The 22,931-nt window shown below is 35.0% G+C and overlaps 1 protein-coding gene across 2 annotated transcripts in view; it reads left to right on the top strand.

Moving 5' to 3' along the window:
* Window positions 1–22,931, top strand: part of ppfia2 (PTPRF interacting protein alpha 2) — a 264,592-nt gene that overhangs the window by 196,642 nt on the left and 45,019 nt on the right. For both annotated transcript variants that reach the window (XM_073838874.1, XM_073838872.1), the window contains exons 4-13: window positions 1,582–1,746; window positions 2,985–3,059; window positions 11,788–11,895; window positions 14,427–14,648; window positions 15,752–15,898; window positions 17,287–17,421; window positions 19,753–19,836; window positions 21,023–21,154; window positions 21,235–21,297; window positions 21,405–21,496. In XM_073838874.1, the coding sequence (XP_073694975.1) occupies window positions 1,582–1,746; window positions 2,985–3,059; window positions 11,788–11,895; window positions 14,427–14,648; window positions 15,752–15,898; window positions 17,287–17,421; window positions 19,753–19,836; window positions 21,023–21,154; window positions 21,235–21,297; window positions 21,405–21,496 (1,223 nt within the window). The remainder of the gene's footprint in view (window positions 1–1,581; window positions 1,747–2,984; window positions 3,060–11,787; window positions 11,896–14,426; window positions 14,649–15,751; window positions 15,899–17,286; window positions 17,422–19,752; window positions 19,837–21,022; window positions 21,155–21,234; window positions 21,298–21,404; window positions 21,497–22,931) is intronic.

Here is a 22,931-nt window from a genome sequence, read left to right as displayed (position 1 = left end):
AGCTTTAGTTTTATATTTAACTTTAGTTTATTATTACATTTTAGATTAAGTTTTTGATTTAGCTTTAGTTTTAGAATTTAGGTTTATATTTAGTTGTAATATAAATTTTGGGTTAAGATGTAAGTTCAGTTTTAGTTTACATTTTGTTTTTAGTTTACAGTTTTTAGTTAGGTTCAGTTTTAGATCAATTACTAAATTTTGAATTTTGGGTGGATTTATCTTTTAGATTTAATTTTATTTTTGATTTAAGCTTTACATTTTGTTTTAGATTTCAAATTTAGTTTTAGAACTAGTATGAGTTTTATATGTAGCTGTAGTTTTAACTTTAGATTAGCTGATAAATGTAGTTGTTTTAGATTTAATTTCCATCTTCAGTTGTTAATTTTAGATTTAGTTTCAGTTTTAGATCAATTACTACATTTAGATTTTGGGTGGATTTATCTTTTAGATTTGATTTCAGTTTTAATTTAAGCTTTACATTTTGTTTTAGATTTCAGATTTAGTTTTAGAACTAGTATTAGTTTTATATGTAGCTGTAGTTTTAGCTTTAGATTTAGCTTAAGCTTTAGTTTTATATTTTAACTTTAGTTTATTATTACATTTTAGATTAAGTTTTATATGTAGCTGTAGTTTTAGCTTTAGATTTAGCTTAAGCTTTAGTTTTAGAGTGGTTTTATATTTAGATTTAAGCTTTACATTTTGTTTTAGATTTCAGATTTAGTTTTAGAATTAGTATTAGTTTTATATGTAGCTGTAGTTTTAGCTTTAGATTAGCTTAAGCTTTAGTTTTATATTTAACTTTAGTTTATTATTACATTTTAGATTAAGTTTTATATGTAGCTGTAGTTTTAGCTTTAGATTAGCTTAAGCTTTAGTTTTATATTTAACTTTAGTTTATTATTACATTTTAGATTAAGTTTTTGATTTAGCTTTAGTTTTAGAATTTAGGTTTATATTTAGTTGTAATATAAATTTTGGGTTAAGTTGTAAGTTCAGTTTTAGTTTACATTTTGTTTTTAGTTTACAATTTTAATTGTGGGTTAAGATTTAGGTTCAGTTTTAGATCAATTACTACATTTTGAATTATGGGTGGATTTATCTTTTAGATTTAATTTTATTTTTGATTTAAGCTTTACATTTTGTTTTAGATTTCAGATTTAGTTTTAGAACTAGTATGAGTTTTATATGTAGCTGTAGTGTTAACTTTAGATTAGCTGATAAATGTAGTTGTTTTAGATTTAATTTCCATCTTCAGTTGTTAATTTTAGATTTAGTTTCAGTTTTAGATCAATTACTACATTTAGATTTTGGGTGGATTTATCTTTTAGATTTGATTTCAGTTTTAATTTAAGCTTTACATTTTGTTTTAGATTTCAGATTTAGTTTTAGAACTAGTATTAGTTTTATATGTAGCTGTAGTTTTAGCTTTAGATTAGTTGATAAATTGAGTTGTTTTAAATTTAATTTCCATCTTCATTTGTTAATTTTACATTTAGTTTCAGTCTTAATTCTTCTGCTTCGAATAGTGATGGAGGATTGTAATGATAAACGTCATGAGACTGGCTCCTTTTATGTTCACAGCTGCTGTTGGAGCATTTGGAGTGTTTGGTTTCGAGGCACGAACGTTCCCTACGCATGACGGTTGTAAAACGACAGGCCCAGTCTCCTTCGGGGGTCTCCAGTGAGGTGGAGGTCCTCAAAGCCCTTAAGTCCCTTTTTGAGCACCACAAAGCACTGGATGAGAAGGTAAACCATCAAATCAACAACTGGTGAGGTTCCTGTTTCTTCTTGTTGAATTCAGAGTGCATTGCAAAGATAAAAAAAACTGCTAGATTCACACGTGACATATCAAATGTGACCCTGGACCACAAAACCAGTCATTAGGGTCAATTTTTTGAAATAGAGATTTATACATCATCTGAAAGCTAAATAAACATGCTTTCCATTGATGTATGTTCAGTAGGATATGAGAATATTTGGCTAAGATACAACTATTAGAGTATGCAAAAATAAATAACAGTATTATTTGATATATTTACTGTAGGAAATGTACGAAATATCTTCATGGAACATGATCTTAATATTCTAATAATTTTTGACATAAAAGAAAAATTGGTAATGTTGACCCATACAATGTATTTTTGGCTATTGCTACAAATATACCCATGCTACTTAAGATTGGTTTTATAGTCCAGGGTTACAAATGTACAGTTCCACAAACCTAATGATGTTTAACCCATATAATGCATATAGGCCAACTGATCAATCTTAGTAACCAAAATAATATTATCTAACAGTTTACTCTTCTGGCTTTTGGACAGTGAGGTGAAGGTACATTTATTAAACACTACGACCCACTGTCCCACTGTGGTGTTTTATTTATGGATTAAGCCCATGTGTGGCAGTTCATCTAGCTGTAATCCATTCTGCGGCCTTCTGCAGACAGTGTCATTTATAAGGCGTTAGGTAACGGACGGCAGGAAATTGCTTGTGATTTATGGGACCAAAGTTTTAGTGACCACTGACTGTCCAGTGATGGAGGACCAGACCCACAGAAATGATTCCAGTGATCAAACAGGTCACCAGAGAGACTGATTAGAGTGTTTTTATTCAGATTATTTTACAGTTCGCATGTTCTCCTCTCTATAGAAATTTCAAAAACTGTGCAATGACATATAATTAGTTGTAAGACAAAATTTTTATATAAGTTTAAAGTTTTTATTTTACATTAAAAAACAAAATGTATACAGTGGACAGTTCATTTATTGATCATAAAATATATCATATAATGCTTAGCAAATACCACTTCATTCATAATAAATTTGAACACTTTCAATTGTATTCAGTTTAATTCTACTTCATTCATTTCTGCATTGTTTTGCAGCCATAATTTAAATTTAATTCTAAAACAATCTCAATCTCAATCTCAACAACAATCTCAGCCTTGCTAAACAGTGAATAATGGATTTTTGTGTTTCGTTCAGGTACGAGAAAGATTGCGGGTGTCACTAGAGAGGGTCTCTGCCTTGGAGGAGGAGTTGGCCGTAGCCAATCAGGAGGTGAGGCACCAAAAAGAAGTTAAATAAACTCATTAGGCATGTTATACATTTTTTATTTGTTGCTGTGGTGTGTTGTTTTTGCTTGATCTGATTCGTGTGAAATGCAACAGAGCAAATAGTACATTGTTTATTTTATTGTGTGTTTATTCTAGTGCTTGCAGTCCAGATGGTGCAGTTCTAGCTGAAAGAGCTTTAAAGTTCTTAACAAGAGCCAAATAACTTTTTTACCTTTATGTTGAGATTGTGTGTACTAATTTTGATTGCACTGTGAGTTCTGCCGTGTATCATAATGTTAGCATTTCTGAATTAACACTTATCTGATCTCATCTGGTCATGAGAGAGGGCCACCTCCGATCAAAGAGCAAGACAGACGGAGAGGAGAGAAAAGAAGAGGTGAAAGCAGTTATCTAAAAGACAGAAAATAAATAAATCATACTGTATGTAAAAACATCTAAAGATGCCACAAATCAAAACCAACAGCAAACATATTGATTAGAACATTTTCACTTACATTTCGGCAATGTCAACTAGGTGAGTGTGCGTCAACTAAGTAAAAGACTTGCTATGAGTTTTATTTCTGTGTATTAAAAAACTGAAGGATTTTAATTGATGCTGCTATTAAATTGAGAAGTTCAGTTTCAGAATAAACATTGGATGATTTCCTGACGATGTCATCCAAGATGTTCGTGTCTTTCTTTCTTCAGTCGCACAGAAATTAAGTTTTTTGAGGAAAGCCTTCCAGGATTTTTCTCCATATAGTGGACTTCTATGGTGGCCAACAGTCTGAAGGTCCAAATTGCAGTTTCAATGCAGCTTCAAAGGGCTCTACACGATCCCAGCCGAGGAATAAGGGACTTGTCTAGCAAAATGATCGGTTATTTTCTAAAAAAAAATTAAATTTATATACTTTTTAACCACAAATGCTTATCTTGCACTAGCTCTGCTTCCACAACTTGCATGCATTACGTAGTCACGTTGGAAAGGTAATGCATGACGTAGGCTGAAGTACCTTTACAATCGCCCTTTATGAAAAAAGGTAAAATAATGACGTTGGGCGACTTTGAAGTAGTAGGAGAAAATGAGATGGAGTTTTTCGCCCCACCCTACAGTGCCTTGCGAAATTATTCATACCCTTTCTTTTTTTTTCACATTTTGTTATGTTGCTGCCTTATTTTAAACTACTTTTTTCCCACATCAATCTACACTCCCTACTCCATAATGGCAAAGCAAAAAATAGGTTTTTAACATTTGTGCAAATTTATTAAAAATAAAAAAATGAAAAGATCCTGTTGCATAAGTATTCATACCCTTTTCTGGGGCACTCGAAATTTAGCTCAGGAGCATTCATATTGCTTCTAGATGTTACTACACTTCGAGTGGAGTTAAACTGTGGCAAATTCATTTGAAAGAGTATGATTTAGAAAGGCACACACCTCTTTTAGAAAAGGTCTAACAGCTGAAAATGCATATCAGAGCAAAAACCAAATCCTGAGGTCAAGATAACTGTCTGTAGAGCTCAGTGACAGACTTGCATTAAGGCAATGATCTAGGGAAGAGTTCAGAAAAAAATCTGCTGCATTGAAGGTTCACAGAAGCATGTAGCCTCCTTTATCCATAATGGAAGACGATTTGAACAACTAGGACTCTAGAAAATGTCTGCCAGCCCCCATCCAAGCTGACAGAGCTTGAGAGGTGAAAAGGTGAGGCAAAGAATGGCAGATAATTGCCAAATGCAGATGTGCAAAGCTTGTCACATCATACCCAAAAAGACTTGAGGCTGTAAAGGTGCTTCAACTATGTACTGAGTTAAGGGTATGAATACTTATGCAATGTACTTATTTCAGTGTTTTATTTGTAATAAATTTGTAAAATTTGCAAATCTGGTTTTTGCTTTGCCATTATTATGGTGTATGGAGTGTAAATTGATGTGGGGAAAAACGAATTTAAAGCAGTTTAACATAATGCTGCAACAAAACAAAATGTGGAAAAAAAAATGAAGGGGTATGAATACTTTTGCAAAGCACTGTACCTTTTTGAACCGTAGTGCATATTTCACTAGACAAAACCCTTCTTCCTTGGCTGGGATCATGTAAAGCTATCTGAAGCTGCACTGAAAGTGCAATTTGGATCTTCAACCTCAGAAGTCCACTATATGGAGAAAAATCCTGCAATGTTTTCCTCAAAAACCTTCATTTCTTTGTGACTGAAGAAAGAAAGACATGAACATCTTGGATGAAATGGAGGGTGAGTGAATTATCAGGACATTCTTATTTTGGAAGTGAACTTGGAAGCTGCCCAAGGTTACTTCCCTGAAAATGTTTATTTATTAATATTAGTAGTCATTCAAAACCTAATGCATTTCAATAACTGTTCATTGATGTTATAAAAGGACATTTACACATCTTAGTGAATGGCAGAGAGAGTTGAATGTTCAGAATACAGCGGTGGCTGGTGCTTTTCCAGACGGGAGAAGCACAGATGTCACATTGCACTTTATTGCAGATTATTTAAGATCTGTTCTGTCTGTGTGAGCAGTCTTTGAAATTATAGGACATACTTCTTAAACTACCTCTAAATAATAATTAAAAAAAACATAAAAGAGACGTTCACTTTCAGAACAAAAATTTACAGATAATGTACTCACCCCCTTGTCATCCAAGATGTTCATGTCTTTCTTTCTTTATTTGTAAAGAAATTATGTTTTTTGAGGTAAACATTTCAGTATTTTTCTCTATATACTGGACTTCTATAGTGCCCTGAATTTGAACTTCCAAAATGCAGTTTAAATGCAGCTTTAAACAATCCCAAATGTGGTTGTGAACGATCCCAGCTGAGGAAGAAGGGTCTTATCTAGCGAAACAATTTTAACGATTTATTCTTTTTAAATTACAAGTGATATACTTTTTAACCTCAAACGCTCATCTAGTCTTGCTCTTGCTAGGGTCGAAAAACTCCCATCTTATTTTGTCCCTCAACTTTAAAATTCATTTCAAAATCATCCTACATCGCTGCAGAAGTACCGACCCAGTGTTTGTAAAGTGAACATGCAAAGATGATCAAACAACCTTAACTAAAAATGTAAAACAGTCATGTAGGATAATTTTGAAGTTGTGTGATAAAACAAGATGACAAAACAAGCGTTTGAGGTTAAAAAGTATATAAGTTATAATAATAAAACAAAACAAAACATTGCTTCACTAGATAAGACACTTCTTCCTCGGCTGGGATAGTTTACAAGCACATTTGGGATCATTTGAAGCTGCATTTAAACTACATTTTGGACATTCAAACTCAGGGCACCATTGAAGTCCACTACATGGAGAAAAATCCTGAAATGTTTTCCTCAAAAACATAATTTCTTTATGACTGAAGAAAGAAAGACATAAACATCTTGGATGACAAGGGGGTGAGTACATTATCTTTAAATTTTTGGTCTGGAAGTGAACAAATACTCAGGCAACCTATTACGTGTAGAACCAAAACACACAATGACAATGGTTCTTAAAATTTTTGACTTTTTAACTCAACCTAGATATAGATATAACTTAGATATAACCTAGATTTTTTCTGCTATAATTTAAACAATTTAAAATTACTTTTATTAAAAGCAACTTGGAGAAACTGGAAACTGTTGATACATTAGAAAAATGAATGAACCAATTAAGCAATAAAGTACCAGAACTGTTATCCTGTCTGTTGTTCAATGAATGCAGTGTAATTAGTTAATGTGAAAAGTGTAGCATGCTATATGTGAAACATTTATTGTTGCATACTACATATTGTTTCAAATACTATATAAAAAAATAAAAACCATATGCAGTATAGAAGATATACTAGATTGTAAACAGTTATCGGCATAATACTATTCAATTCCTAGGTTTTATTCGAGTATATCTTTCACTTATATTAGCTCTTATGCAATCTCAGTATTATGAGTTCTTCATCTGTGCACCATCTCAATTTCAAGTTCACGTTAATATTTCAGCATTAGAGGGAGTAAAATGTTGTTTTACACGACCCATTCAGTTGAGCCACAGAGATGAATCAGGTTTCTGTGAAGTAGTTGTCTTCTGTTTGAAACAAACCAGCGTTTCAGGCACAGTCGGGCTTGTACGCGTTCTGCTTTGATGAGACCAAATGAACAACATCAAAGCAGACATGCTCACTTTCATTGGGCCTCCACTTCTCATTTACCTTCATTTGCAAGTTGACTCAATATTCTGGCTCTTTGTGCGAGTCAGAAGGTGCGGGATTGTTTGATCTCCAGGCCTCGAAAAATGGCAGACAATTCCCTTTCTGAGCCTTCAAAAGCGCGAAGCCCTTAATTGCCGCCTCATTAAAGGAATGCGTGGCGAGCGGCGATAAACCAAACAAAGTGAAGCGGATGTCTTCCTTATATCCGTCCATCTATCCTGCTTTCTCTGAACTCGCAGTGGACAGAGCGTGTCGACGTGGGTGTGGAATAATCTCCCAATGCCCTTTAGCCTGGAGAGAACACAATGTGTGTTGGTGTGACAGTGCTCATCAGTCAGATAACCTGCTTTAGAGATGCTCCTGGAAGAATACTAGGTTATTTTATAAGGGAGCATATGCCAGCGGCCACGGTCAGCAACTTCTGCTGCTATATTTGAATGCGCTGCAGTTTTACATTTATTGGGCTGTGGCAGTTTTGTGCTGGTCTAGATATACAGCATTTCATAACTTACATATAGGGTAAGATAGAGTGGTGGTCAGTGTAGTATAAAAGTATAAAAAGTTCAGAGTTTTTATTTGATCCACTGGTAATCATTTGAGTATTATAGTATATATGAAACCACCGTGGTGTTACAATCGAGCATCTACAGTATATTGATTGTGGTGGCACCAAGTAATGTACATTTTTGAAAGGGAGATTTTTCTGGAATTGCAAGCAAGAGTAGGGTACCGATAATACAGTTATGAGTTTGAACAATTTAATTATCTATGCATGTACAGTGAGGTCAATAAGTATTTGATCACCCTGTGATTTTGCAAGTTCTCTTACTTAGAAATCATGGAGGGGTCTACAATTTTCAGCATAGGTGCATTTCCACTGTGAGAGACAGAATCTAAAAATAAAAATCCGGAAATCACACTGTATGATTTTTTTTAACAATTTATTTGTGAATTACTGTGTCAAATAAGTATTAATATAATAATAAGTTAAATTTTTTTAATATTTGGTACAGAAGCCTTTGTTAACAATTACAGAGGTCAAACGGTTCTTGTAGTTCTTCACCAGGGGCCAGATTCACGAAACATTCTTAAGAAGAATTTTCTTCTTAACTGCCATTTTCTTCTTAATTTTTAAAATAAGAAAAAAGTTAAGAATATTTTGTATTCCCAAAAAAATTGTCTTAAGAATATTCTTATCTTTTTACTTAAGATTGTTCTTAGGACAAAAATTAAGAAAATTCTAATTCTTGAAAAGAATCTTCTTAAAAACCATTGTAAATAACTTCTGAAAGTTAGGATAACCCAAGACTTGTCTTAAATCCCAAATAGTAATAATTATTTAATTAATTTATTGGGTTATTTCAAATTAACGGTTATATTTAAGCATTGCAACACTACTAGCTACATATAATACATATTAGGACTATTAATAGAGATGAGCATGAGTTCGCTGAAGTGACATGACTGATAATGTAAACAATGATCTGTCATGATTAGCCTATGTATGACCCTACTTTTTGCCGACATCAAAACTTAGTAGCAACTCTACAAAATCAAGTCAGATAGGGAGATTTAATTAAACATTTTTTTATTTTACTTGGCCGATAAATAGCCTACGACATAATCTTTGGCCGTATTTAGCGCATATGTGCAGGACGCGTTTGCTGTAGCAGCGCACACACATACCTTAAGCGTTCATTCGGACGAGGGAACAAAAACAACACAAAAGTGAATAAAACTGATCACCAAAGCTTAAGACAGACCCTTTAAAAGTAACGGTTCAAAAACACGGCGCATTAAAAACATAAAGCCGAGCGCCAGTCAATGTCGTGATGAAAATGTGCGTGCTTATGATTATTAGGATAATCTGCCGAAACCGCAAAAAAGACGTTGAAGTGTTTATAAATGCGTCTTCAGCCATGTATTCACTCAGGTAGATGTATCATTTTTTTTTTCTTAAGATGTTCTTAAGAACATATTTGAGAACTTCTTAAGATTTGTTCAAGAATTGCACATAAGAACATTCTTACGAACTTCGTAGAATTTATCTTAAGAAATTTCTTAATTTATTTCTTAAGAAGATATTCGTGAATCCAGCCCCTGGTTTGTACACACTGCAGGAGGGATTTTGGCCCACTCCTCCATACAGATCTTCTCTAAATCTGTCAGGTTTCGGGGCTGTCGCTGAGCAACACAGAGTTTCAGCTCCCTCCAAAGATTTTCTATTGGATTTAGGTCTGGAGACTGGCTTGGCCACTCCGGAACCTTGATATGCTTCTTATGGAGCCACTCCTTGGTTTTCCTGGCTGTGTGCTTTGGGTCATTGTCATGTTGGAAGACCCAGCCACGACCCATCTTTAATGCTCTAACTGAGGGAAGGAGGTTTTTGCCCAGTATGTCACAATACATGGCCCCGTTCATCCTCTCCTTAATACAGTGCAGTCGTCCTGTCCCCTGTGCAGAAAAACACCCCCAGAGCATGATGCTTCCAGCCCCATGCTTCACTGTAGGTATGGTATTATTGGGATGATACTCATTATTCTTCTTCCTCCAAACACGGCGAATGGAGTTAAGACCAAAAAGTTCTATTTTGGTCTCATCTGACCACAGGACTTTCTCCCATGACTCCTCTGGATCATCCAGATGGTCCCTGGCAAACTTCAGACGGGCCTGGACATGGGCTGACTTAAACAGGGGAACCTTCCGTACAATGCAAGATTTTAAACCATGACGTCTTAGTGTATTACTGATAGTAGCCTTGGAAACGATGGTCCCAGCTCTCTTCACGGCATTGACCAGCTCCTCCCGTGTAGTTCTGGGCTGATTCTTCAGAAGAGATCTTCCGTGGGGCCCCAGTCCGAGGGACATTGACAGTCATCATTAGCCTCTTCCATTTTCTGACAATTGCTCCAACAGTTGTCCTTTTTACAAGCTGCTTGGCAATTGCCCCGTAGCCCTTTCCAGCTTTGTGAAGGTCTACAATTTTGTCTCTTGTGTCTTTTGACAGCTCTTTGGTTTTGCCCATGTTGCTACTTAGACTCACGATACGTTTTAATTGGTGGCTAATTAGTTTGAGTTCATACATTTTTGTACAATCTGGTTGTGACCCACTATTGGTTAGGTTTAGTTGTGGGTTTAAGGTGGACCTTCATACTTATTGTTCTAAAAATTGCTTATGTATGAATTGCATTGTATGAATTCATACAAAATCATCACCTTGTAAAATGGTTTAGTTTTTAATGAGATCAGGCTGCAAGCTTTTTTAAAGGGTTGGTTCACACAAAAATAAAAACTCACCGTCATGTTGTTCTAAACCTGTAAGACCTTAGTTTATCTTCAGAACACAAAAGAATATAGTTGTGATGAAACCCAAGAGCTTTCTGACCCTGCATAGACAGCAACACAACTACCACGTTCAAGGCCCAGACAGGTAGTAAGGACATTGTTAAAATAGTCTGTGTGACAATAGTGGTTCAAGTGGATTTTATGAAGCTACGAGAATACTGTGCACAAAGAAAACAGAAATAACTACTTTATTCAACAATTTTTACTGTTCTGTGTCAGTCTTTGACACACATGCATCGTGGTACTCTTAAATTCTCTCTTAATTTAAAAACTCTTAATTTGTGTTCTGAAAATGAACAAAGGTCTTACAGGTTTGGAACCACATGAGGGTGAGTAATTAATGACAGAATTTTCATTTTTGGGTCAACTAACTTTTTAACTATTGCTTCTGGCCAACTCTCATACACATGCATAAGAGAGGGTCACATTTACACTTGACGTAATTGACACTAAAGCTGTCTCTTGTCACTTCTCGTGTGATCTTCACAATGCGATTAAGTTGTGCTTCACAAACCTGTAAAAATGCATACATTTACCACAACTTGTCTATAACTGACATATGAAATCCTGTGAGATCACTTCAGAATGTTAACTCTGTCTCTCACATTTGATTTCATACTTCTAGTCTTGTGACAGCAATGTAAGGTGTCATGTGAAATCTCTGTAGAAACACTTAAATGGGTTAGACCCTGTAATAAAATGGAACTCGTTCAAAAAAGTTAGTTTTTTAAACCCCTTTCTCTCTGTAATAATCGAAAATGCTGCTGCTGTTCCTTTAAGACTTTTATGTGGAAATCCAGTTTAGTTGGTCCTGCAGCTGTAACAAATTGTTAAGTTAGGTTGTTAAATGATCAGTTAGAGCCGCCTGTTTCCAACATTCATGCCGAGAGGTATAGTATTGTGTGCCCTTGATACTGATGGAAAACTGATGTCCTACATATATGAAATGAACAATTCTAAGCTGTCTAAGTTTGATTTATGATGACGTTTTTCTGTGCGCTTGCAGTTTCATGAGAATGAACATTATATATGCACACTATACAAAAAACACTCTCCAGGAAAAATAAGATTTGGTCTGCCCATGGTTGGCATAAATTGTCCTACCAAACAACACAGTACAGTGTGTTTTGATATTAATATTGCTGGTTATTATCTGCTGATTAACTCTCTCTTTATTGTGTTTTTGCAGATTGTGGCCTTAAGAGAGCAGAATGCCCACATTCAGAGGAAGGTGGCGTCTGGAGACGGAGCCGAGGACTTGTTGGAGGGAACTGATGCCCAGAAAGTTCATGGAAAGGTGGGGGACTTGACTGTAAACTGCCGTGGCTAATGGTCTCTCAACAGTCAGATTTTGCTTTATGATTATGCTTTATTTATACACTACTGTTTAAAAGTGTGGGGCTCATCCTGCCAAACTCTATTTCTGGATCACATATAATGTGTCGTTAAACCAGTCGTAGAAGAATCTTGCCTCACACTCCTGATAAAAAGATAACAAGATGAGAGAAGAATCATCCTCCTCTCGCTGTCACCGGTGGGCGCCGTGTGCTGCAGTAGATTGTGTTGGCAAGGTGACAGTAACCTCGTAAAAGATAAAGGTTGGCACTTTGACAGTATATCTCAATTGGCTAAATTAATCTCCCATGATGCTTGATAGATTTAGTAGCAGTGCTGACGATATCCAGGGCTTCTGGCACTGATGCATGGGTCCAGAGGTCAGTGGCTTTGCCTGTACCTAACAAACAAATATGACCCTCCTAAATAGATCCAGACAGAGAAAAAGAAAGAAAAAGACAGCGAGAGGGAGTGAAAAAAGTGAGACTGAGTCATTATCAGGCCCTACAGCCGCTCCAGAATAAACCACAGGCTATTCTTTGTCTTGTCATTCTCATCTATTTACGATCACAGACCCTTCCACAGCTGAAGTCGTGCCGATCTCTTGTGGCTTCACAGCTTTGACGGAGTAAATTCTGTGTGCTCTGCAAATGATTTTATCACCCTTCTGTCTTGGTGTCTGCACCATAAATTAAACAGGATATAAAGTCTAATTTTAGTGCAACAGAAGACGTGTCAAGTTTTAGTGTGAATTTGTGACAGAAATCTTTATTTTAGGCATGGCAGAGGAAAGATCTACTGAGCCTCTGTTTCACACACTGAGAATGCAATTAGACTGAACAGACACAAATGTGCATGCTGGGAATTCAGCAGTCCGAATAAAGAGGGCTGTGCTAAATGACAGTTTCAGTGAATGAATGGATGAACTAGCTGCAACTAATATAACTAGTATAATATATTAATTATAGCTATTTTCTTTCATTAAGAAATTATCAGTGTGCTGTATTTATTTGACTTTTTGAAATTTAAGGCCTGGAAAACCTTTGAAGATAGCAATATTCCTGAAGAGCACTGCTAAAACCAGCCTAAGCTGATTGGCTGGTCTTAGCTGGTTTAAGCTGGTCAAGCTGGTTTTAGCTGGTTGTTCTAGCTGGTTTCCCAGTCTGACCAGCTAAGAAAGTGGCCAAAACCCCTCTAAAACCAGCCTGTTGACCAGCTGTGACCAACTAAGTCCAGGCTGTATGACCAGCTAAAACCAGCCAACCATCTTAGGGTGGTTTTAGCTTTTATTTTATTTTTTAGCAGGGAGGTATTTGAAAAGTGCTTGAATTATTGAAAGACAGTGTATCTGTGAAATAAGTGTTTAATTTTGTCATGCAAAATTCATGCAATTCAAAAAACATCCTACCCTTTTCACTTATTTCAGTTGATGTCAGAAAACAATCAAGCTAGGCAAGTAGTAGTACTGACAGTGTTGTGTAAACATGGTTGAAGATGTGAAAAGAGGAACAGATGAACCAAATCAGTTGAGTCATTTATGCTGGATCCGCTCAAATTAATTCAAACTCATGACTTCACTCATTCATTTTCAGCAATTGATGAGTGAAAGGGTGCTTTTAGATTGGAAATTCGGAGTGGGTTCACAAATCTTTTGCTTTAGCTCGAAAATTCAGAGCGCAGATTGTGAATTGTTTGATTCAGATTGGGACTTTTTTGTGGGTTCACAAATTATTTGATTCAGATCGGAATTTGGAGCGATTTTGTGAATCTTTTTTTTTTTCAGATTTTTTTATTAAACAGTAGAAAACATCAAACCAATTATGCAATACAGTTATAAAAACTAAAAATAAAAGAAAAAAATAAAATGTATACACAAATACAAATCCCTTTAGTAGATTAACAGTGGTTTTATTATAGTAAAAGTGTAGTATACTTTGCAGTACTTTAGTAGTAATGCTTCACATGTGCTTCACTTTTTTTTGCCATTTTTAATTAGTATATTTTTATTTATATATTTCTCTCTTTTTAGAATTTGAGATGGAAGACATTGTTCGATAAGTGAGATAAGTGAACTCCTTGAAAATCAAAAAAGTAGTGCTTGAAAAGTCCTTGAAATTTTACAGTATCTGTACGAACCCTGTATAAAATAGTGTTAAAGGAATAGTTCACCCAAAAATTCTGTCATTAATTACTCACCCTCATGTCATTCCAAACCCATAAGACCTTCGTTCATCTTCAGAACACAAATTAAGATATTTTCGATGAAATCCAAGAGCTTTCTGACCCTGCATAGACAGCAACACAACTACCACATTTAAGGCCCAGAAAGGTAGTAAGGACATGGTTAAAATACTCCATGTGATGTCAGTGGTTTAACTGTAATGTTACGAAGCTACGGGAGTGCTTTTTGTGTACTAAGAAAACAAAAATAAATCAATCTCAGAACATTTTCTTACTCTAAAAGTGAGTGTATTATGTGTGTTTGTGCTGCAGCGGTTGTCTAACGGGTCGATGGAGTCGGGGGACGAGGCCAGTCAGGTGGTGGAGCTGCAGGAGCTGCTGGAAAAACAGAACTACGAGCTGGCGCAAATGAAGGAGCGCATGTCCTCGCTGTCTTCCCGCGTGTCCGAAGTGGAGCAGGAGCTGGAGACGGCTCGCAAAGACCTCATCAAGAGCGAAGATATGAACAACAAGTACCAGAGAGATATTAAAGAGGTGCAGTATGGGTGTATGTCAAGTCTGTGTCTCAAATCAGACATAAATTAGGCACATCCAAAGCATTTTTTTTTTCTTAAAAGGGACATTAGATGCCCATTTTTCACAAGTTGATTCTTTAGGGTCTTCATGAAATGTCTACCACATAATTTGGTTACAATTCCTCACTGGTCATGCAAAACAACACCCTTGTCAAAAACAGCTCTGTTCACAGTGACCCGCTTCAGTGGATGTCTCTTTAAATGATGAGTTCTGCTTAGCCCGCCCCTCTCTTTAGATTTGTATGTATTCGGTGGTGTGTCACCATCAAAAACAAAACGAATCCACTGCGTCCTCAGTGGCTCTGATGTCGGGAGAAAATGAAGACTCCTATTTTCACTTTTACATCAAAATACAAAACACCTGCATTGCTTACTAGATGTTGTCGCTACAGCTGCTCGAAAGCAGAGGAAATGGCGGACAGTGTACAAATGACTGAGGGTGGAAATATGCAAATATGGGACAGTCCGTCAGCGATTGTGGGCGGAGCCTGAGCACTATGACGTCATACGGCGCAGAAAATCTAAGCGGCTTGATAATTGAGACTGTTTAGGTTTTTGGGGATTAAAAAAAAAGAAGTGAATGGATTTTTGTTATTATAGGGTAGTTATGTCCACATACTGCAAAGACACATTTATATGCAAACACCATTTAAAGGGAATTTTGTATCTGATGTCCCTTTTAAAAGGTACTTTCATAATAAATTCAGTCTGTTACTGCACTGACTGACCAGGTAGCAACACAGCTGCCTTCGGTTTCTGACACAGCCTTGTCACACTGATAATTAGCGACAGCCGGACAGATTCTGAAAAATGTTTGTTGGACTGAAGATACAGCTATTGATGGAAAGATGTGGCAGCCTGGAGTATCGAGTGTGTGTGTCTCTGTGTCCGAATGTGTGTGTTTGCTTGTGTTCATATTTGTCCTCAAGCCTGTGTGTAATTATAGGGCAGGACTTTTGATTGACAGCAGACTATTACACCTGCAGGCTCCATCTTAGGTGTGTGTCTGAGAGCTGCTAACCAACAGTCTGCCAATATATTTGTGTGTGTTTGTTTGTACAGGCCATGTGTCAGAAAGAAGACATGGAGGAACGGATCGTGACTCTTGAGAAGCGCTATCTCAGTGCCCAGAGAGAGTCTACTTCGCTACATGACATCACAGACAAGCTGGAAAACGAACTGGCCAATAAGGAGGCATTCCTCAGACAGGTCTGTTTCTGACCACTTGTATTCCAATTTCCTTTTCCGTAGTATTATTTTGAATTACTTTAATATACTGCAATTACATAGCGCACAGATGTTTTGAACTTGCAAACTGATAAACAGTCATTCCATGCGTAATTGGACATTCTCTTCTGATGATGTGACGGTCAACATAACATAACTTCATATCCTGCCAAATTATTTATTGGGATTTTTTGAGTGTTGATAAAGAGATCTGGAAATAAAAAAAATAAATGTTCTGAACATACACTACCAATCAAAAGTTTTTGAACGGTAAGATTTTTACAGTTTTTTGAAAAAGTCTTTTATGCTCTCCAAGTCTGCATTTATTTGATCCAAAATATAGCAAAAACAGTACAATTTTGAAATATTTTTACTATTTAAAAGTAGTTTTCTGTTTGAATATCTTTTAAAATGTAATTTATTCCTGTTATTCCTGAATTTTCAGCATCAGTACTCCAGTCTTCAGTGTCACATGATCCTTCAGAAATCATTCTAATATGCTGAATGGCTGTTTAAGAGACATTTATTATTATTATCAATATTTAAAACAGATTACATTTTTCAGGATTCTTTGATGAATAGAAAGATTCAAAGATCAGCATTTATCTGAAATAAAAGGCTTTTTTGTATAAAAAATAGTATAGTATACACTATACTATTTAAAAAGCTTCAGTACCAGTATAGTATATATATATTCTATTCATCAAAGAAACCTGAAAAAATTCTACTCAGCTGTTTTCAACATAATAATAATAATAATAAATGTTTTTAGGCAGCAAATTACAATATTAGAATGATTTATAAAGGATTAAAAACATTTATAAATCTTACTGTTCAAAAACTTTTGACCGGTAGTATATTACAGAAACATCTTATACTGAAAGGGCTTGAAAATGTGTTAACATTTATGTCTTCCATCAGTTAATGTATATAGCTTTAATTTATTTTTTATATTCAATTTTATTCAAGTTATATTCAAGTTTTATTTACACTTTATTTTGAAATACAGAACCTGATTAATAGTTTAGTTTAAACAGCACTGTTCCATATAAGGTAGGTAAATTGGGACAGGTGCTGCCGCACTTCAGTGTGCATTTATCACCCTCTAATGAGAGTTTAATTGTTCCAAGAACAGGCAAAAAATAGGCAGTTATGTAATTTTGTTTGTCTGGGCACACTGAAAACAGCCATGCTTATCCACTTGTTGTCTTGGAAGCTGGACTGTTCTATGATGTCTGCTATTTGAGGATAAACTCGCTCTGATCAGACACTGTGTGTGTGTGTGTGTGTGTGTGTGTGTGTGTGTGTGTGTGTGTGTGTGTGTGTGTGTGTGTGTGTGTGTGTGTGTGTGTGTGTGTTTGCTCCCACAGATGGAGGAGAAGAACAGGCAGTTACAGGAGCGACTGGAATTGGCGGAACAGAAGCTCCAGCAGACCATGAGGAAAGCTGAGACTCTGCCTGAAGTCGAGGCTGAGCTAGCACAGAGGATAGCAGCTCTCACCAAGGTACTATACCGGATACTAAAACCACACATGCACACACTTAACTGTGTGCTTAATGCAACCCAGTGTTCTAGAAGCATTTAACTAAACGATCTTTTGATTTGAAATGAAGTAAAGTGATGATATTTGGGAACACTAGAGTGATAAGAAAACTGATTTATTGAAGGGAACCATCAGAACAAACGATTCACATAGATGAATTAGATGAACTGAAATACTTCAGAGAAAGACACATCAAACTGCAATCCATGTTGGGCTAAACTATTCAGGCTAGGGGTCAAGGGCCATTTTTGAGGTGGTTTCTCCTATTGACCACTCCACATTATGGTGCTCTAAACATTTGTGGTTTGGTTGTGGCAAAGCATTACATTGCACTTAGTGTACATTTATTATTTGCATTGATCAGCATAAAAACTTCAAAATCTTCAGTAGCAGTAGAATGATATTCCTTTCAAGCTAGTTTGGTTTACTGCTCAGAACAATTTGAGAGGCCATATGGTCAAGTAATGTATATGAGGATATTTTTGGGTTTGCCTGCGATAAATTGTCAACTTAACTGTCACTAATTTCCACCAAAGAAAGAATAATTATGTATTTTTTATTGTACATAACCTTGAGATAGATAGATAGATAGATAGATAGATAGATAGATAGATAGATAGATAGATAGATAGATAGATAGATAGATAGATAGATAGATACATATACATTCTTTCTTTATATCTTCTTTGTATCTTTCTTAAATTTATCCAGATAGTTATTAGATTAACTTTATAAGAATTTTCATAATTTTTTTTCTTCTTCTACACATTTAGGTTTGAAATGTAATTATCTTGATAAAAATATTATTCTTTTTAAAACTTTTATTCCTTTTTTGTATAAAATTGTTATATTTGGTATATAGTTATCTTGATGGAAAAATGTAATTTTATAAAATGATGTTGGTCAAAATTAACTAATAAAAAATTGCATTTTTAAAACGCTTTCTTTTAAAAAAGTGTATTTGTAAGAAGTGTATGCAGTATTTGTTATGTAATTATCTAAGTGGATAATTTGTATTCTTTCTGTATAAAATGTTATATGTTTTAAATATATATAATATATATTATACACTACCAGTCAAAAGATTTTTAAAATCTGCTCACCGAGCCTTCATTTATTTGATCCAATGTACAGCAAAAAAAAAAAAAAAAAATTGAAATATTTTTACTATTTAAAATAATTGTTTTCTATTTAAATATATTTAAAATGTCATTTATTCCTCTGATCAAAGCACAATTTTCTGCATCATTAGTATGCGGTGTCCTTCAGAAATCATTCTAATATACTGTTTTGCTGTTAGAGAAACATTTATTATTATTATCAATATTTAAAACAGTACAGTTGAGTATTTTTGTCAAAGAAATGATGAAATTAATACTTTTAAGTTAATACTTTGATTTAGCAAGTATACACAGCAATGTGTAAGCAGAAATGGACCTAGTTGAGTTCTTGAATCTTGAATCTTGAAGAGAAACTAAGAAATGTCAACACTTCCTATGTCCTACCTGATTTATATCACTAAATAATCCATACTTCCACACTATATAGTATTTTCACAGTAGGCATATTTTGTGTCCAGTTCTTAAACAACAGCCAAAATGTTAATTAATTGAAAGATTCTTACATTAAACCCAAATAAGAGGTGAGAAGTTGGCAGGTGGTTTCTCAAAGTGACCGCTGCCCTGAATATGTACAACATGTACAGGTAAAAGATAAAAATTGCCCTCGTTCATTCTTTAAAACAAGCTGTTTACAAACTCTACTGTGGAAACATGAACAGACCGAAATGATTCATACACTGTTCAGTAGTAACTTTGTGTGGTATTTCTCTGTATTGTGTGGTTTGGTAGTCTGATATGGCAGCTAAACTCCAGGACATGAACTGCAGTCTTAGGAAGGTGGGGCTGACAGCTTCTCTCTCTCATTCACTACACGCTATCTGGCTTGTGGGTCTGTTCACTGCTGGTGTATTTCAGCTGCATGTGATGCTCAGCTGGGATTTTCTTCGCTTTAATGAGTTGCTGACGTACTTGGTTCTTTCTCTTCACCCAGGAGAGGACAGAAGCTTAAGGAAATACACGCTCCTTCTCTTTACCTGTCTGCTCAACCATGTCTGTGGTGTTTGGTGGGACTGCACTTGATAAACCAAACTCACAGTCTCATAAATCTAGATTAAGATTCCAGCCAACATCATAGTCATGGTTCAAGGGTCTTCTTTCTGCTGGTTTGAGCTAATTTGTGGCTTTATATGTTCTCATCTGACGAAATACAATGTGTGTGTTTGTTGTTCAGGCAGAGGAGAGACACGGGAGCATCGAGGAGCGGATGAGACATTTAGAGGGACAGCTGGAGGAGAAGAACCAGGAACTACTCAGGGTAAACATCACTTTATATCACTAAATAATCCATACTTCCACACTATATAGTATTTTCACAGTAGGCATATTTTGTGCAGAATGAAAAATTGTCAGTTTGATATGCCATTCAAAAATATTTGCTTTAATAATGATTATTGCAAAAAATTATTATGCATGTTATTTTTTTATTTAGTACTGACCTGAATAAGATATTTCACATTAAAGACATTTATCTATAGTCCACAAGAGAAATGACCAAATTCAAAAGTTTACATACACTTGATTCTTAATACTGTGTTGTTACCTGAATGATCCTCCACTATGTTTTTATTTATTTATTTTTGTTTAGTGATAGTTTTTCATGATTTCCTTGTTTGTCCTGAACAGTTAAACTGTCCACAGTTCTTCAGAAAAATCCTTCAGGTCCCACAAATTCTTTGGTTTTTCAGCATTTTTGTGTATTTGAACCCTTCCAAAAATGACTGTATGATTTTGAGATCCATCTTTTCACACTGAGGACAACTGAGGGACTCATATGCAACTATTACAGAGGGTTTAAATGCTCACTGATGCTCCAGAAAGAAAAACGATGCATTAGGAGCCGGGGGTGAAAACTTTTGAACAGAATGAAGCCTCAATATTTTTTTTTTCCATTTAGTACTGCCCTTCAGAAGCTACAGAAGATACTTACATGTTTCCCAGAAGACAAAATAAGTTAAATGTACCCTGATCTTTAAATTCCAAAAGTTTTCACCCCCAGTTGCGTATGAGTCCCTCAGTGTGAAAAGATGGATCTCAAACGCATACAGTCATTGTTGGAAAGGGTTCAAATACACAAAAATTATGAAAAAACAAAGAATTTGTGTGATCTGAAGGATTTTTCTGAAGAACAGCGGGTAGTTTAACAGTTCAGGACAAACAAGGGACCCATAAACAACTATGGGTCATTCAGATAACAACACAGTATTAAGAATCAAACGTATGTAAACTTTTGAACAGGGTCATTTTTATAAATTTAACTATTATTTTCTCTTGTGGGCGATATGTATATCTTATTTAAAGTATCTTATTCAGGTCATTACTAGATAAAAAATAACATGCATTTTGTATGATCCCTCTTATTTTGGTGTATGTGTATGTAAACTTTTGACCTCAACTGCATTTTGTGAATAAAATGTTGATATAACAGAATTTTGTTTCCTCAGGCTCGACAGAGAGAGAAGATGAACGAGGAACACAACAAGCGTCTGTCAGACACCGTGGACAGACTCTTAACAGAGTCCAATGAACGTTTACAACTCCATCTGAAAGAAAGAATGGCTGCTCTTGAGGATAAGGTGAGAGAAGATCCAACCGTCATGGCAGATGTCTTCCGATAATGCTGATCACTCACACTGTTTCCGTTGTTCTCTTTCAGAATTTGTTAATACAAGACTCTGACAACTACAGGAAGCAGTTAGAAGACTCCATTCAAGAAAAGGTCCTTAGTTGTTTCTCAAAACTAGCTTGGCGGAATGAATTTTGATGCAGTGCTTTGCCATCCATCCATTGAGTAAAATGAAACTTTAATGTGTTTTGCGGTTGTAGTCTCATCTCTCGGAGGAGATCGACAAACTGAGATCTGAACTGGATCAGTACCGGATCAGGGCCGGATCCCTTACAGAGCCAACGCTGTCACGGTGAGACAGAAAGCTTGAACTCAGAAATATCCTTTTATAATGAACAATAGCTCTGTTATGAAACCCAACAAGCTCAACAGAATTTAAAAGCATCATAGGCATGCACTGAACACAAAACCTGGTCCAAATACAGGAGCTGGCAGCATTGCGAGTATCCATTTTGGAGGAGGAGAAGGAGAGGATCCAAGGATACATTGTTATGAAATCACTCCGACAATCATATTAATTTTCTCAGTAGGGGAATTGATTTCCAAGATTTTTAACAATAATTTATTACCCTTCAAAACAGACCTACTGTGAGCTCTGATGTTGTTAATTGGTGGTTTATGCTTTTGTTGAAGCTATCAGCCCACATTATTTAAACTTTTTAAATAATCATGTTTAACAGCACAATGATACGTGAAAAACTGTTACCCATGATTCATCATCAGACGGCTTGTGCTTGACTCTTATGAACCTTGATTTTTCTGCATGGTTTTATATTTATAAAATCATAGTAGTGATAAGGTTTGCTAGTGAAGTTTATACACTACTGTACCTTTTTAATGTTTTTAAAGAAGCCTCTTATGCTCATGCATTTATTTGATCAAAAATACTGTTATAAATATAAATAATATTGTAAAAAATACCAGTTTTCTATATCTATTTCTATTTTAATTATACTTTAAAGTATAATTTATTCCTGTAATGCAATGCTGAATTTTCAGCATCATTACTCCGGTCTTCAGTGTCAGATGATCTTTCATAAATCATTTTAATATGCTGATTTTTGTTGTTAAGGTTGGAAACAGTTGTGATGCTTTACATTTTTATGAAAGCTTTCATTCTTTTTCAGGATTCTTTGATGAATAAAAAGTTAAAAAGAACAGCATTTATTCAAAATATAAATCTTTATAAACAAAAATAAGTCTTTACTATCACTTTGTATCAATTGAACACATCCTTTCTAAATAAAAGTAAAAAATAAAAAAAATAACTGACACCAAAGCTTTGAACAGTAGTGTATATTGTTACAAAATATTTCTATTTGAAAATAAATGCTGTTGTTTTAAACTTTTTTATTCAAGAAAGTAAAAAAGTAAAAAGTATCACAGGATCCAAAAAAACTGTTTTCCAATAAATTAACATATTAGAATGATTTTTGAAGGATCATGTGACAATGAAGGCTGGAGTAATTATGTTGAAAATTCATCTTTGCATTACAGAAATGAATTATTTTAAAGTATATTAAAATAGAAAAATTCCAATAATATTTCACAATATTACTGTTTTTTTTTTTCAGTATTTTTGATCAAATAAATGCAGCGTTGATGTGCAAAAGATTACATTACAAATCTTACCGATCCAAACCTTTCGAAGTTTATAGTGAAACAAACCAGTTAGAATGTAAACAAAATGACATTTCAGATTTGAAAAGTTGATCACCATGTCTAAA

The sequence above is a fragment of the Garra rufa genome, chromosome 4 (genome assembly GCF_049309525.1).
Source record: "Garra rufa chromosome 4, GarRuf1.0, whole genome shotgun sequence".
In the NCBI taxonomy this organism is placed as follows: domain Eukaryota; kingdom Metazoa; phylum Chordata; class Actinopteri; order Cypriniformes; family Cyprinidae; genus Garra; species Garra rufa.
This window is presented reverse-complemented; position numbering and strand designations above follow the sequence as displayed.